This window comes from Pongo pygmaeus, chromosome 19 (genome assembly GCF_028885625.2).
Source record: "Pongo pygmaeus isolate AG05252 chromosome 19, NHGRI_mPonPyg2-v2.0_pri, whole genome shotgun sequence".
Lineage (NCBI taxonomy): Eukaryota > Metazoa > Chordata > Mammalia > Primates > Hominidae > Pongo > Pongo pygmaeus.
In genome coordinates, this window is record NC_072392.2 from 61,016,054 (window position 1) to 61,030,706 (window position 14,653).

The 14,653-nt window shown below is 42.1% G+C and overlaps 1 protein-coding gene and 1 non-coding gene across 6 annotated transcripts in view; one reads left to right on the plus strand and one right to left on the minus strand.

The window, feature by feature from the left end:
- Positions 1-3,417: 3,417 nt before the first annotated feature.
- LOC129018483 (U7 small nuclear RNA) lies at positions 3,418-3,481 on the plus strand. The gene has a single exon (XR_008495305.1). It is a non-coding gene; the product is annotated as a U7 small nuclear RNA (small nuclear RNA).
- Positions 3,482-4,336: 855 nt separating this feature from the next.
- MSI2 (musashi RNA binding protein 2) overlaps positions 4,337-14,653 on the minus strand; it is a 429,353-nt gene continuing 419,036 nt past the window's right edge. For 2 of the 5 annotated variants that reach the window (XM_054460177.2, XM_054460174.2), the window contains 3 exons: positions 13,905-14,059; positions 11,921-11,993; positions 4,337-9,449 (listed from right to left, as the gene is read on the minus strand). In XM_054460177.2, coding sequence (XP_054316152.1) covers positions 11,952-11,993; positions 13,905-14,059 — 197 coding nt within the window. In that variant the 3' untranslated portion in view covers positions 4,337-9,449; positions 11,921-11,951. Of the gene's footprint in view, positions 9,450-11,920; positions 11,994-13,904; positions 14,114-14,653 lie in introns of all 5 variants that reach the window. The other 3 variants (XM_054460173.2, XM_054460172.2, XM_054460175.2) reach the window with 3 other exon arrangements.

Genomic DNA, 14,653 nt, shown 5'->3' on the forward strand with positions numbered 1-14,653 from the left:
ACCACTTAACGTCATCCCCATTTCACCAGTCGAGATGTAATTATTATTACTGGAATGTGGATCCCAGCTCTTTTAAAAATAGTTTTGTTTTAAAATTTTTATTTTCATATAGTCACACTTAAAAAATTTTTAAAATTGTATCTTACAGAATTTTCAGTGAAATCTTTAAACATGTATTTTTCGGCATGTCACCTCTTCCTATCCCCCTCTCCCACTTGTCTTATTTCTCAGCCCCACATCCCAGGAGCCCATGTAAACAACCTAGAGTGTACCCCTTTCTTTGTATCCATGTCATCACACATGTGATGTATATACACATATGTATCTTCACATACATACATATGTAGTTTTAATTTGTGTATGTGTACATTTATACACACACATACATATATATGTATTTTTCAAAGATATTTTACCTTATTCAACTGTGCTTCATAAATTTCTTCAAGCCACTTGTTAGATTCTGGGGTTACCTGTTCTAATGGCTGCCTAATTTTCTATGATATGATGTATATTGATACTTCAGTCCATAATTTCCCTAGTGATGGGGAATTCAACCATTATTATAATGCATATACCTCTCTTATAAAGTTTATCCTTAAATATTTTTTCCTATTTCCATTACTGAGTGCTTATTACTGGAGAGGAGGAGGCCTAGTGGTTTTTGTGTATTTATCTTACATCCAGCCATCTTGCCAAAGTCTTCATGAATTTTAGTAGCAATTTTTCTGTGTTCATTTTCTTTTACTGCAGTCTTTTAAAATTTCTAGAAATAAAATCATCTTTGTCTTTTCCTCCCAATGTTTATGTCTTTTGTTATCTTATTTTTTAGAAGGTTTAAGGTAATAATAGTGACAGCAGCACCCCTACAAGTTCCTTATTTTAATTGAAATAGGTTTTGTGTTTCACAATTTAGAATAATTAATGTTGGTTTGGCAAATATTAATAGTCTTTTGGTAAAGTGTTTTCTGTTTCAACTTTCCATGGTGTTATTAGAAAGAGCTGCCATATTTTTCAAATACTTTATCAGCATATATTGTTAGGGTCATATGGTTTTCCTCCTTTAGTTTGCTAGTATAATAGATGTTGACAGATTTCCTGATGTTGAAATGTCCTTGAATTCTTGAAAGAAGTCCTGCTTGGCCATATTAAATTATACTCTTGATATATTGTAGAATTCTACTAGCTAAAATCATATTTCAAATTTTTACATCTGAGCTCCTAAGTCTGTAGATACATTTGTTGTTTTATTACTGTATTGGGTTTTGACAGCAAAGCCATGTGTTTCATAAAACAGGGGAGCTTTCTTTCCATATTTCTCTATCATCTGGAATAGTGTAAATGGCGCTGGAATTATTAGTCAGATAAAACTCATTTGGATCCAGTCTATTTTTCAATATTATATCTTTATTTATCATTTCAGTATCTTTTGTGATAATAAGTTTATCCTGGTTTTCCACTTCTTACTAGTTTTGGTAATTTATATTTGCTAAGAAATTTTCTGATTCTCCTGAATTTTTTGGTTTGTTGCCAATATTCATTCTTTTCTCTGTTATCTCCTTTCATATTCTTCATATTGTATATTTTTGCTCATTTCCCCTTTATTCAGGGGTATTTGTCTATTTTATTACTGTTTATAAAAATACAGCTTTTGGACTTACGTTTTCTATTCTATTGCTTTCAGCTTCTATTTATCAATTTCTTTTTTTCTAGTTTTTTTGGTTGCTATTTGCTACCTTATTAAGGAGAATAAGTAATATATTCCTTCACCAAAAAAAAAAAAAATTCCATCTGAAGGCATTTGAAGCTTACATTTTTCCTCTGAGTACAGCTTTGGCTATATGCTATTAAGTTTGGGTATAATGTGTGTTTTCTGTTGCTTTTTGGCAGTTTGTAATCTTCTTTAACTTTTCTCTCTGATCCAACAGAATGTTTCTTAATTTTTACACAGCTATCATATTTATAGCCACATGTTAATTATTTGTTTCTAAAATTTTTTTTGGAGGGGGCCGCTGGCCAAAATTTATTTGATTTTTATGTGCCATGAATATAAACCAAAAAAAATGTGCAAACTCTATTCAAAGAGCCATCAGATCAGGTTATATAGAGCCATCAGATCAGGTTTACTAATTGCATTATTCAATTCTTCTATATCTTTATTTTTGTCTATTAAATACATCTAGTTCTAAGAGAGGTATATTAATCTAATTGTATTTTTATTTTTTATCAAGTTCTCTGCATTTCTAGTGGCTTTTGATTTAAAGTCTTCAGTTCCTCTGATAATTGGGACATAGAGTTTACTGCCACTGTATCTTCTTAATAGATTGTGTCTTTTGTCATGACATAATATTGCTGTGGAGTGTTTTTAACCTTAAATTCCACTCTGTCTGATACTGACATTTCAATTCTTGCCCTTGTTCTTTGTATTTGCCTATTTTCTCTTTGTCGGCCCTTTATTGTTAGCCATTTTCATCACTTTAAGTGTGTTTGTATACACAGCGCATAACCAGGTTTTGTTTTTTCTAAACACATCTATTTTGTAATGATAGAAAATTCAAGCCATTCATATTTAGCTAATGGTAGATTCAATTGATCTCATTCCTTCTATCCTACTTTGTGTGTTATTTATTTTACATTGTTGTTTCTTCTTTTTCCTTCTAGTTTTTGCTGATTTGTTTTCTATTTTATTTTTTATTTTTTCTCCATGAAACATTAAAACAGTAAAGTTTGTTGTTCTCTAGCTTGGTACTGTCCTGCCTCTTTTTTTGGTGCATTTTGTTGACTCAGGTAGGCACCTAGGTTAGAAGCCTCACTCCCACCCTCCCAGGCACACTCAACACTAATGCTGACATTTGTCACCAGGCTTGAACCCAGGGGCAGCAGGATGTACTGGAGATGAGGTTTCATTCTGCCACTCAGCAGCCACACAACCATGGGCAAATTATCCACCTTATTTGACCATTACAATGTAGATAGTCACGTGGCACAGGTGGGACTAACCAGGGCATGTGTATGAGCCACTTGGCATATAGTTGGTGCTCCTGTTCCCTGCTCTATCTCTCCTTAGGCTCCTGGGCTGGGTTTGGGCCTCCCCTTTCTTTGAGCTGAGCAATCAGGATGAGGAGGATGGCCATGGTGGCTGGCCTCATGTGTCTGGCTCACTTCTCTCAGAATTCCTAAAAGGGATTTCTCATGTCAGCTCCCATTGGTCTTTCATTTCTGTGGGGCAGCAGGGATTATACTCTTGTCTCCTGCCCTTAAACGATGTAACGAGACACTGTGGAGTGCTGTCTGTGGACACACAGGGGGTGGGCCTGGAACCCGGTGCTCCTGCCTCCAGCTCCAGATAAACGAATGCATCTTCTACTGTCTCCTCTAGGACCCCAGTGTAGTGGGAATGCCTTAAAATAAAGTTGTTAGTGTTTCAGCTTTTTGAAAGAACCTGTCTAGCTGGTTTTCTGGTTTTCACTGGAAAACCCATTTTACAAAAAAAGATAAATTTGTTATATGCAGGAGACAGGAAATTGGAGGAGGGACCCAAGAAGGCCATGTCCTGGCGAATACAGCTTTCCTGGGGGCCTTGAGGAAGCAGCTAAGGGACACTGGCAGGCATTGTCCTTCATCCACGCTTCATCCCTTGCACACCTCTTGGCCTGGTGTTTCTCTCCAGGGCTTCAAAGCCGAGGAATCCACTGATTCAGAGCATGCTGTAGCTGTCATCACTAGGTATTGGGACTTGCCCTCAATGTACTGGGTCTCAATTCTTTTGTATCCTCTTGTTTGTTTGGTAGAGAGAGGGGTGGAACGTATTGTAGATGATCTGTCTCTACATCTTTAGTTTTGTGATTCTAATGATTTCCAGTAGGCAAAACTTAAAACTCCTTGAGGGCAGAGGTCTGACACCTGTTCAGACCCCTACTCAAGGGTCGTGGAATGCGGTTTGGCGCCTTCTCCCACGCACTATTGATAACTGAGGGCAGCACCCGGGAGAGCCCCTTAGCTCCTTCCATCATCTGGGTCCTCTGATCCGCAGGACCTTTGGGGTTTATTCCCTGTCCACTCATGGGTTCTGTGTACCTTCTGCTGTTAATCTACACCACTCTCCCGTCTGCTCTTCCATCTTAGTGCTCTCTTGCCACTTCATAAAAATGGTGCCACAAGCTCCCTGGGGACAAGGCAGGGGCTTCTTCCCAGCTGGAGGCCCACGGCCAGCATTCATGCTGAGGGGTGAGGGTGGCAGGTGCGATTTGATGACATTCTCTCCCGCCCAAGCAAAACAACAGCTCTCCCAGACCCCAGCCCTCCTCTGCAAGTGAAAGAACACCAAACAACTCTGTTCAAAACAGTTTATTTTATTTTATTTTTTTTTTTGTCAGACAAACACATTGATTTCTGGACCACAGTAGAGGATGGAAACCTTTCACAAACTTATTTATTTGAAAATACAAATATAAAATTATACTTTCCACATCTGTGATGTGAGAGACTGCCATCCACATAGTAATTTTTTACAACAGGGCTTTAAGAAAGCCACACACAAAGACCTGAAAGATGCTTGAGATATATATATATAGATAGATACATATATATGTGTATATATAAAAAAAATACTCACTACCAAAGTTCTCATCAGTTTCATACTAAAGTATAAAAGTAAGGGTGAGGTCAGCCACAGTGCTAGGGAAAGTTTTATTTAGATACATTTATGTCCACATGAAACGCTTAGACTTGCATCCTATTACATATGGAATTCGGAGTTTACAATACACCATGAACGGCAGATTGGCTAGCCCACGCTACTTAAGAGGACACTCACAGATTCCACACGGGATGGTACATTATGTACAGAATACAGTAGTAGAGAACCTTCGAGGGAGGCTCTGGAACTTTTGTCTCTCAGCCTCCAGCCCCCTCCCCCATCATGCCCCTGCCTCCCGGAACTGAAATCCTGTCTGAGACAATACATTCTGATGATTTGATAGCCAGGTGTTTGGATTAAGGTTGCCCCCCGACAAGCCCCTGACAAGAGGGATGGATTTTATTTATATGTTTTTGTGTTTTAGTTTACTTACTTTTTTTTGGTAGAAAAAAAAAGAAAGAAAAAGAAAACAAACATATTACAGTATTAAAAGTATTGCTTAACTTCCAGCGTCTCCTTGTGTAGTGTCTGTGCCCAGGACGGGGCTGAGCTGACGTCTGCTAGTTTTCTGCGTTGGGGTGAGGGTGGGGAAACCCGCCAGTGTCTTTCTTCAATGTGCTTGCCTGCAGTCAGTCCCTCTGCTCTACCCACTGTCTGCCGTCCTTGGAAGACAGCCTGGCTTGCGAAGCACATTCAAGAAAAAAAAAATCTCCCCTCCCCCACCAGCCCCCCACTCTCCCTCTGTTCCTGCGTGCCACTTGCAACCGATAAAGAGAAGTATGAGTTAGTGTTTCTTTTGTAAACAATTTCATATGCAATATAATACAGAAAGCATGGCTGACCTTCAATAAAAAATGTAGTAAACGATATTGCTTTATTCTTGAATATGCTGCAGTGAGTGAATGGCAGAATGAAGCAGTGTGGAGGTGGTGGAGGAGGCTAAGTCCCTAGCCCTCGTTTGCACTAAAGATCAAAATAGGTTTTGTTTTTCTATTTGGAACCAAAAATAAATTTTTTTCCCCAAAAATCCCCAAATGAAAAAGAACAACAAGCAAAACCCACCCCCAAGAAATCAAAAACAAAACAAAACCAAGAACAAAAACTGAACACCTTTCAGGTCATTAGAACCAACAATTACCCAATGATTTTTATACTAGTCTAGCAAGATGTGTGTAACATTCACTGGCTGTGATTGCTGTGCAGTGAAACAGTAAATTGACAGCAATAGAGCCATGCTACCTTAAAGTCCAAGCTACAAGTTCAAATTAAGATGAAGGTTATGAAGGATAAAAACGCAAAGGCCTGTTGGGGCTTTGTTTGAATCAAGCTAATGGGCGACTGGGAAAGAGCGCGAGGCTGTTTGGTTTTCCCAATGGATATGAGGAAGGCCACGAGCCAAGTCTGTGGAAGCTGCTAGAGAGCAGACCAAGGCTTGGTCATCTCCGTCAGCCCCATGCCCAGCTAGAACCGGGAATGGGTCCGGGAGCTAATGCCACTCGCTCGCCTCTGCTTGGGAGGAGAGGAGTTCGGGGGTCTCAGGCAGATGGATCTGGAAGCCAGAAAGTCACCCGGTGGCTGTTTGATAATTCCGGGGAAAAGCCATCAGCCAAGAGGGTTTCTCCCCCAGGGAAGGCGAAAGGTGGTTCCCATGTTCGCCATTGAGCTTAACTGAAACAAAGACAAGGCTGAACATCAGTGCTAAAAGAGTTTACAAAAATCTTTCAAAATGGATTTCTAGATGGATGGGGGGACTAACGTGAACCTTAAACCTAGGTAGCCACATTAAAACATATCGGATTTCCACAAGATTTGTGCTATGGGCTACTGGGTCTCTTCAAAAGGTATATAAACATCTAAAACATATTCACACAGATTATCAATTTCTTCTGAGCATTCTTAAAAAAATATTTTTTCTCTTAGTAAAATCATTTTAATATACCATGCCTCCCTCTTTTAAAAAATAAATTAAAAAAATCCAGTTTTGCATATCTAGCATTAGCATTTAAGGTAGTATGGCACCCCTTCACAGTGGGGGGGGGGGGGGGGATCTACAAAACGCCGTAGAGTCCGCCGGCATTTTAACATGGTGAGACCTTGGGTTAGTTGAAACCACATCAGATCAGCTAAAATAAAATTAAACTTGAAATTGAAAAATATAATTAAAGGAAAAAACTGCCCCAAAATTATTAGCATTTTTTTCATAAATAAGAGAAAGTTCTATCCTTACTGGTCCTAAATCTGAATAACTATGTCTAATTTTTTTTAAACCTTAATTATGTTATACCTATCAATATGTACTAGAAGAAAGAGGAGAAAAAAAGTCGCTACACTAGTACCAGGACAGCACGCTTACAAGATAGCCATTTTATACATTATTAACATACAATGATCAACAAAGAGTCTTCTATGAGGTGATGGGGGATGCAGAGAAAAGGAAGGGAAGTACAGTACATCACCAACATGGACAAAATAGGAATTAAATTCCCTCGTCTAAACACTGAATTTCTGGGAATTTACTATTTTTTCTTTCTTTTTTTTTTTTTAAATAAAACTTCTGTTTTGTTGTTTTATGACTTGAACAAGTTTTGATATTTTAAAAGCGCTCAGCATTTAATCTGGTTGTTTGGGGGAAAAGAAAAGAAACAAAGAAAGGAAAAAAACAACAAAAAAACCTCACCAAACAACCTAACATTTTATTAGAAAAACAAAGAACATGATTTTTTTTTTAATTAAAAAAAAGTTGTTGCTGTTTCATTAGAATTGAAAAAGGGTTTTTTCTTTCTTTCTGAGTTAGCATTTTGGAGTCTTTAGTTTGAAGATGCTTTTGCCCTACCATGTCTGTGAATGTCTATATTAGTCTACTTTGTTAGTAAAATTTATAAAAATAGGAGTGCAGCAGCTCTTTATAATAAATGTCGCATTCAGTGTCTCATACTGGCTGTGCCTTAAGTACCAAATTTATAAACGTAACAATTTAAAAAATATTAATAAAACGTCAATATCACATTTTAAAAAAGAAAAAATATATATCCACACTACAATATGTTTTAATGCCATCTATTGAGTTGTACTTCTATAGTTGCTGTTGCCGACCTATTACCAATATTAAAAAAAAAGTTAAATTAAAAAATATCCTTCATCATAAGTATCTTTCCCCAACCGAGGACCATATATTATAACAGCCAAATGTTAAACATGTGCAAAGAGGAAACTGTCAGTTTTTCCCACCAGTCACAGTGCAGTGATGTTTATACTTTTTATTTTTAAAATTCTGTTTACATCTACAATAAATTAAAAAAAAATTCTTCCATAGCCTCTCTGGTGATACTTGCAGCACTGAGGTATTAAAAAAAATATATATAAACCAAAAGGTTGCTTTCCTAATTTGTAAATAGAAAGTGAATGGAGAAAGGTTGTATTAATGCAGGCTTATCCACTCCTGGCCCATGGGCCCCCAGATGTGGGAGCAGGGTGGGGGCAGGGGGAGAAGAGAGGCAAAGTGTCCTAGGGACCTTTGGAGATGCTGAAATGATTGGACAATAGAAAATGATCAAATATTTAAAAATTAAGACTGAAAAAGAATGTCCCCCCCACCCCACCCCTACCCAAGCCAAACAGGTGTGCTTTGAAACTTTAAATATGTTAAATATTAAAATTGTAGCTTTGTTTTTAAAAAACGTCTTGGGAAAAGCAGTTTTTCATATTTTAAATAAAAATCTAACTAGACGGTAACATTTGAAGCTGTGCACAGACAAGAGGTTAATAGGCTGGTACAACACTAATACAATTCTTAGGTCTATCACACAGACAAAGGAGCTAAACAGTGCTCTAACTTGTCCTGGGGTGGTCTGGCAGCTGGGCGATCTTCATCTCAGTAACTGACTTGGCCAACGTTCCCTTCCTGCCTCCTTCCACAGAGCATCAAACTGCCTGGGACCGACTCCCTCACAAAAATATTTTTGATTCTCTCTTTCTTAATAGTTTCTATGTAGTTAATGGAATTGTATTTACAACATTTCTTTTTTAGAATTCACAATTTCAAAAAACCTTATAATATCACCTCTTTCAACAGAAAAAAAGCACTTATAGAAAAGGAGGACACTCAAAACACTGTCGTCCTTACCTTATTGCCGAAAATAGATAGACTCAGATTAACAAAGAGACATCACAAAAAGAACTGCTAGAGAGTCTGTTAATCAGCTTACTACATCTCACTTCCTCTACAACGCAAAATAGAAAGCTCATGCCCACCTCCCGCCCTGCACTTCACAACTTTGCTTCAGTGTGTGCTAAAGTTCCACCTGAAAATTCATACAGTCTCAGAATTGGTACCAAAATAGGGAGAGTAATATTACCATCTCAGCATCCTTTAAAAGTGAGAACAGAACCAAAACAAGCAAAAAAAAATTTTTAAGAAAAAATAACTCCTTAATATAACAATTATACTATGGTTAGCTTTGAACTAGATATTAAAGCTATGTGACTACTGGACTAAGTCAAAATCACTACCAAATGTGATTCAAAGAGATTTAAAAGGACAATGGGAAGAGAGGGAGGGAGAGGGAAACCATCAAGAAAAACAAAACAAAACAAAACCGAAATCATGGGTTATATACACATTTAAAAGCTGTTGTCTTATATTACAGCAGATTCGTGAGATGATGAGATGTAGTCAACCCTCGATCCGAAGTGAGCCATCTCTGGTTGGGATGGGGAGTGAGGCTGGTGGGGGTCCAGGTCTGAGGACATCACCTAAACAAAGGGCCACTCAGAAACTTCGCCCAGTCTTGCCTGGACATCCAGGTATGCTCTGCAGGGCAGGGAAGGCCAGGATGTCCAGAAGAAAACAAAGTGGAGGGGAGAGGGGAGGAGAAAGAAGTGTCAGACAAGTATGCGATTTCCTCCACTGTTTTAACTAGAGTTTCAAAGATGGACTTCACTGGACTATTGAATATGCATGAAAATCACCTGGCTAGAAGCTTACTGAGATCACAGGTTGGGAAATCTGACATCTAAACCATACCTGACACTGGGGAGAGGACAAGGCTTCAACTCTTTTGCTGATTTGATATAGTACCATAGGGTTCTTGAGGCAATGGTGGGAAATGTGGTCACAGGGATTGCAGCCAGGTGGGCAAACTGCCCATTGACCTGAGATACCTTTTTTCTGTTTAAACTTCTGTTTTCAAAGCTAAATGTTAAAAAAAAAAAAAAAACCCCGCAAACTTTTGCCTTTATTAGATACCCATCAATAACTTTTAAATGCAAACTTACACTAAAAGATCATATATACCAAAAACTAAAGGTCATGACACTAAAAATATACAACAAATAACCGGCTTTGGTTACAGGAAACAAAAACAGGCCCAGGATTCACAGACGTGTTAACTGAGTCTCCCTGAATTGACTGGGGGTGGGGGGCCTGGGCTCCTGTTTTGTGGATGGCGCTGAATGTCAGAGGGTTGGGGACAATGGGTGTGTTTGACCAGTCCTTCCTGACTGCTGCGGTGCAGCCACGTGACTCTATGAGCTCACCTAATCCATTTTGGAAGGGAGTGAGTTGCTACCACACTCTTGGTTACTTCATCCTTCTCTGGAAATTGAGCCCTAGACTTAGATGAGGGAGGATGGGCTGGTAGCAGCCTCCCCGATCCCATTCCACCCCACCCCACCCCACCCCTATGGAAAGGCTTTAGTGGCCTTGAGGGTATATGGAGCTGTGGGCAGGAAGCCCTACACCACTCCTTCTCTTCCAGGGGAGGTAGGGAGGGAGCACAGGCAGCCCCAGTGTCTGGCCTTTCAAGGGTCTGCTGTGCCTGGTAGTTGTTTAACCCCCTCTTCATCTGACTCCACAAACGGCTGGAGCCATCTTCAGTCTCCAGAGTTCTTGGTGATACCAGTTGTCCCTGCTCTCAGAGAAACCTTACTTCCCCTGGGCCCCCAAACCCAGCTTAATTAGTAGCGAGTAGCTTTCCTTCAAACTGTTAGTGGCCTCTGGCTCTGGCCAGCAATGGCTGGGTCAGTGCTCAGGGGGAAGTGGAGGCGAGGGGTGGGAGAATTCACACACATGGTTTATTTGGTTAAGAGAGGCAGTTGCGTTAGTTGAGGTGATCCCTTAGCAGCAACATTAGAGAAATCCAAGAGATTTATGGAGCTCAACTCAACCCAGTTCTCCACCTGGTCCGACTCAGGAGCCAGGAGCAATCCCTCTCTACAAGAGAGGCATCCAATGAAGTGCAAGCCCAAAGTGGCCAGTTCATCTCCAGCCTTGCTTCTTCTACATCCCAACTCCAAGAGTGAAAGGCTCCGGTGCCTCTGTGGGATTTTCCGAGTGGAATCCATTCCCTGGCCTCAGCTGTCACCCTCTCTTTTCCAGAGACAGATCCATGTTCCAACCTCACAAACTTAATGTGCTAACAGAGTACACATCTAGTGCTTTCACAAGGACAACCCCTCCCCCTTGCTGGTGTTCTTCCCAAGAAGGACAGATACTCATTTCCAAAGGAGTGTGTGGCAAGGGGCTTCCTCACTGCCCCAACCTCCCTCTCCTCTCTTCCGTCCCCTCCATATCCCCATCAAAGTGATTGAAAAAATGTTTAATTAACTTGAGCTCAGTTAAAAAGGTTAGGAAACTGGCAGGGATCCAAATCCATGTTACACAGGTGATGTCGTTAATTTAATTTCTTTTCGTGCGGTAATCTGGATAATTACTCAGTAGTTACTGGCAAAAAATGTTATTTTCACTAAAAGATGGGGTCTGGCTGTTTGACTTCATGAACCCCACTGGCTGAGCCCCAGCAAGGCCTGGGGAGCTGAAGAGGCCCAGCAACCCACAGGGCCAGCTCAAAGGACCTCCAGGAGTGGGTGGCCCTGGCCCCCATCCCTGCTTCCAGGCCTAGCAGAAGCCCAATGTTTCCCTGCCTCTATCCCCCTGGGATGGGCGCAGCACGAGATCTCCTTCCAGTTTCCCACACTCTTGATTGTATTTCAAGACAGAGAAAGATGAAGGGTGGGAAAGATACAGAAAAAGAATCCAAAGAACCAAATTAAGAAAAAAAGAGAGTCAAAAAGGTGGGGGTCATGATTAAAAGCTGGAGGAAGAGATGAGAGATTAAAAGACTGGATTTGTTTTTGCCCCCACCCTCCTGAAAAGGGGTCCAGAAAGAGGAGAGAGAGATGTGGATGTGATGAGACAGGGGCACGCACGTACATGTATGACCCATGGACATACATGTACGGACACACCGGCAGGGCAGAGACACATGGCAGAGACGGTAATACCTCAGAGTGAGATGGCAACGAAAGCACCTGCTCAATGGTATCCATTTGTAAAGGCCGTTGCAATCAAAGGTCCCTAAAATTGCACAATTGTTAAGGTCATCAGTGTGCTATACATGGGAACAGATTGTCATATTCTGGGAAAGGAAATTATCTCTAGGACTAGTTCTGTGGTTGCCAGCATGAATATGTAATTCTGAGACATCGTGCCATGAGGGGCCAGGATGACATCCTCCTCAGCTCCAAACCTCTAGTCCCCACTCCCTCCACCCCTACCAAGCCTATCTGCTTACCCCAGGGAAAATCAAAAGCCAGATTCAGAGGTGTGGGTGGATGGTGGGAAACGGGGGTTTGTGCCCCCAGTGATGGGCATGTTGCCCTGAACCCCAGAGTGCAAAGATAAGTCTCTGTCCGCAGTCCCAGTGGCTCTAGCTGGGGAGAAGAAATCCCAGTGCAGACAAACTGGGATGCTTTCTGGTTATTTCAGAAAAACATCACAGCCCACAGGTCAAAAGACCCCGGTTTTCAAGAACAAATTGGGTCTGTGTTTCTGGATGCTGAATATGGAAATGAGTTGTGTTCTAAGTGGTGATAGATGGTCCCCTAAATTGAGCAGCTCTCAGGTGAATAATATTATTCTGGATTTGGTACCACAGTTGATCTGAAGGGATTAGATTCATCAAACTACTGACTTAAGTGATACTGGCTTGGGAGCGGAGCTGAACAAGGATCCATCCTGCACAAGTAGGGCTGGCAGGCGTGTGTGCATGTGTGTGTGCGCGCCTGTGTGTGCGTGCGTGTGTGTGTGCATGCATGTCTGTGTGCGTGCGTGTGTGCGTGTGCACGTGCGTGTGCGCGTGTGTGCATGTGTGCGTGCGTGCGTGTGTGGGTGTGTGTGTATGAGGGAGGAGCTCCCAATGCCAGGGGGCATGAATGAGGCCACCTTGGTGCCCTAGACTGTCTGCACATGTTTTGTTCTCCACAGCGTGGCTCCCAAGGCAGGGCTTGCCAGCTGTCACTCAGAAGCAGAGTCTGACAGGAACGTGGCCTGGGACTGCAGACGCACCCATCTTAGCTCAAAACCAAACTGCCTCCAAAATGCCGAGGCTGGCTAGGGCAAAGGTTGGCCAATTTTCTGTTTCCAAAATGGAAGGGACAGCGAGCAAGTGGGCTCAGGCACATTCATGCTCACACACACCGGGAGGGAGAAGAACAATACAATCTGAAAACAGCATGCAAATCTGTTAAGCAAATTTCCATTGCCTGGATTAGTCAGATTATAGAACCACAGAGCATTACAAATATCAAATGCATCTGGCCTTCAAGGGGTGGGGGCTGCAGCTAAAGAACGCAAATGGGAACTTACTTGGAACCTGGAAACTGTAAGAAACATTAGCAAAGGAAACTGCCTGGGAGAGGGCTTGGATCCCCACACCACCTCCCAGGCTCCAGCGCTGCCACTGGACCTTAGATCAGGGGCTCTACTGACTAAGGCTGCTACTCTGGTGGGCAGCTGGGACATTCCCAGCTCTCAGGTCCCAGCCCACATGACAGTGTCCAGAAAGCGGGGATCAAGGAAGGTGGCCACTACTGAGGCCCTATTACGTGCCAGCGCGTGACATTATTTCGAATAATCCTCTCACAATCTTTTGAGGAAAGCATAGAGATTCTGGTTTTGCAGCCAGGGAAATGAGATTCAGATGGGTTATCGAAGTGGCTCAAGGATGCACTGTGTGAAGGTGATGGAGTGGTGATCTGAACCGGACCTGCCCATGCTCCTTCTGCTCCATCACACAGCCACACGAGAGGCACTCAGGACACGTCTAAGACAACGGAGGCTTCAGCCCTCAGGAGCTGGTGTGATGTTGATGGGGACCCTCTGTCCTCTCCTCTGCCCCCGATGTTGGGCTTTCCTGGCACACCCACAGGCCACAAGGAGCTGGTGAGGAAGGAGGAGGCAGGAGGGCAGGGGAAGGCAGGTACTTACAGCTATGCCGTGGCCGAAGCCCGAGCCCGGCTGTGGGCTGGCCGCACTTATGTAATTCCCCACTCCGGAGTCCTGGCTGGCAGGGCCGTAGAGATCGGCGACAGGTCCTGGGCTGTTGGCCCCCGGGAAGCCTCCGGGCCGCGCCGGGTTGGAGCCTGCCGGGGAAGCGGGCGCGCCAAAATTCGGTTGAGCACTGTAGCTATTCAGGACTGGTGTGCAGAGAATAGAGCTGGGTATGAGGCCAGAAGCCAGGCATGCACCGGTCATTACAAGCCAAACACTTGAGAAAAACAGCTGAGGCCCAACTTCTAACACTCAACCAAGGCCATGCGAAAACATCAGCAGGGACTCAAGAATACTCAGCCCAGGCTACTACTAAGAAGCTTGGAGCTCCAAAAATATAGAGAATAAAAAAACAATCATTCAACACACTACGGCAACCAACCGGAGGTGCTTCACTGCCCACCAAATTATCACAATAGAAATAGAGATATATATGGAAGAGAGAGAGAGAGAGAAAGAGTTTTTTTTTCACATCTGAATTGATGCTCATGCAGTCTTCTAGATCTGGGCACGTTGAGACAGCATTCACATCCCATGCAAACTACAAAGGAACTAGTTTTAGACTACACATTGTGTTAATATTGATATTAAAACGTGACAGGAAACAAAGCAATTTGTGTCCAGGAAAAAAAAAAAATCTTTGCAGAGGGGATTTTTGATCTTTTTTTGTGTGTGTGTTTCACTTT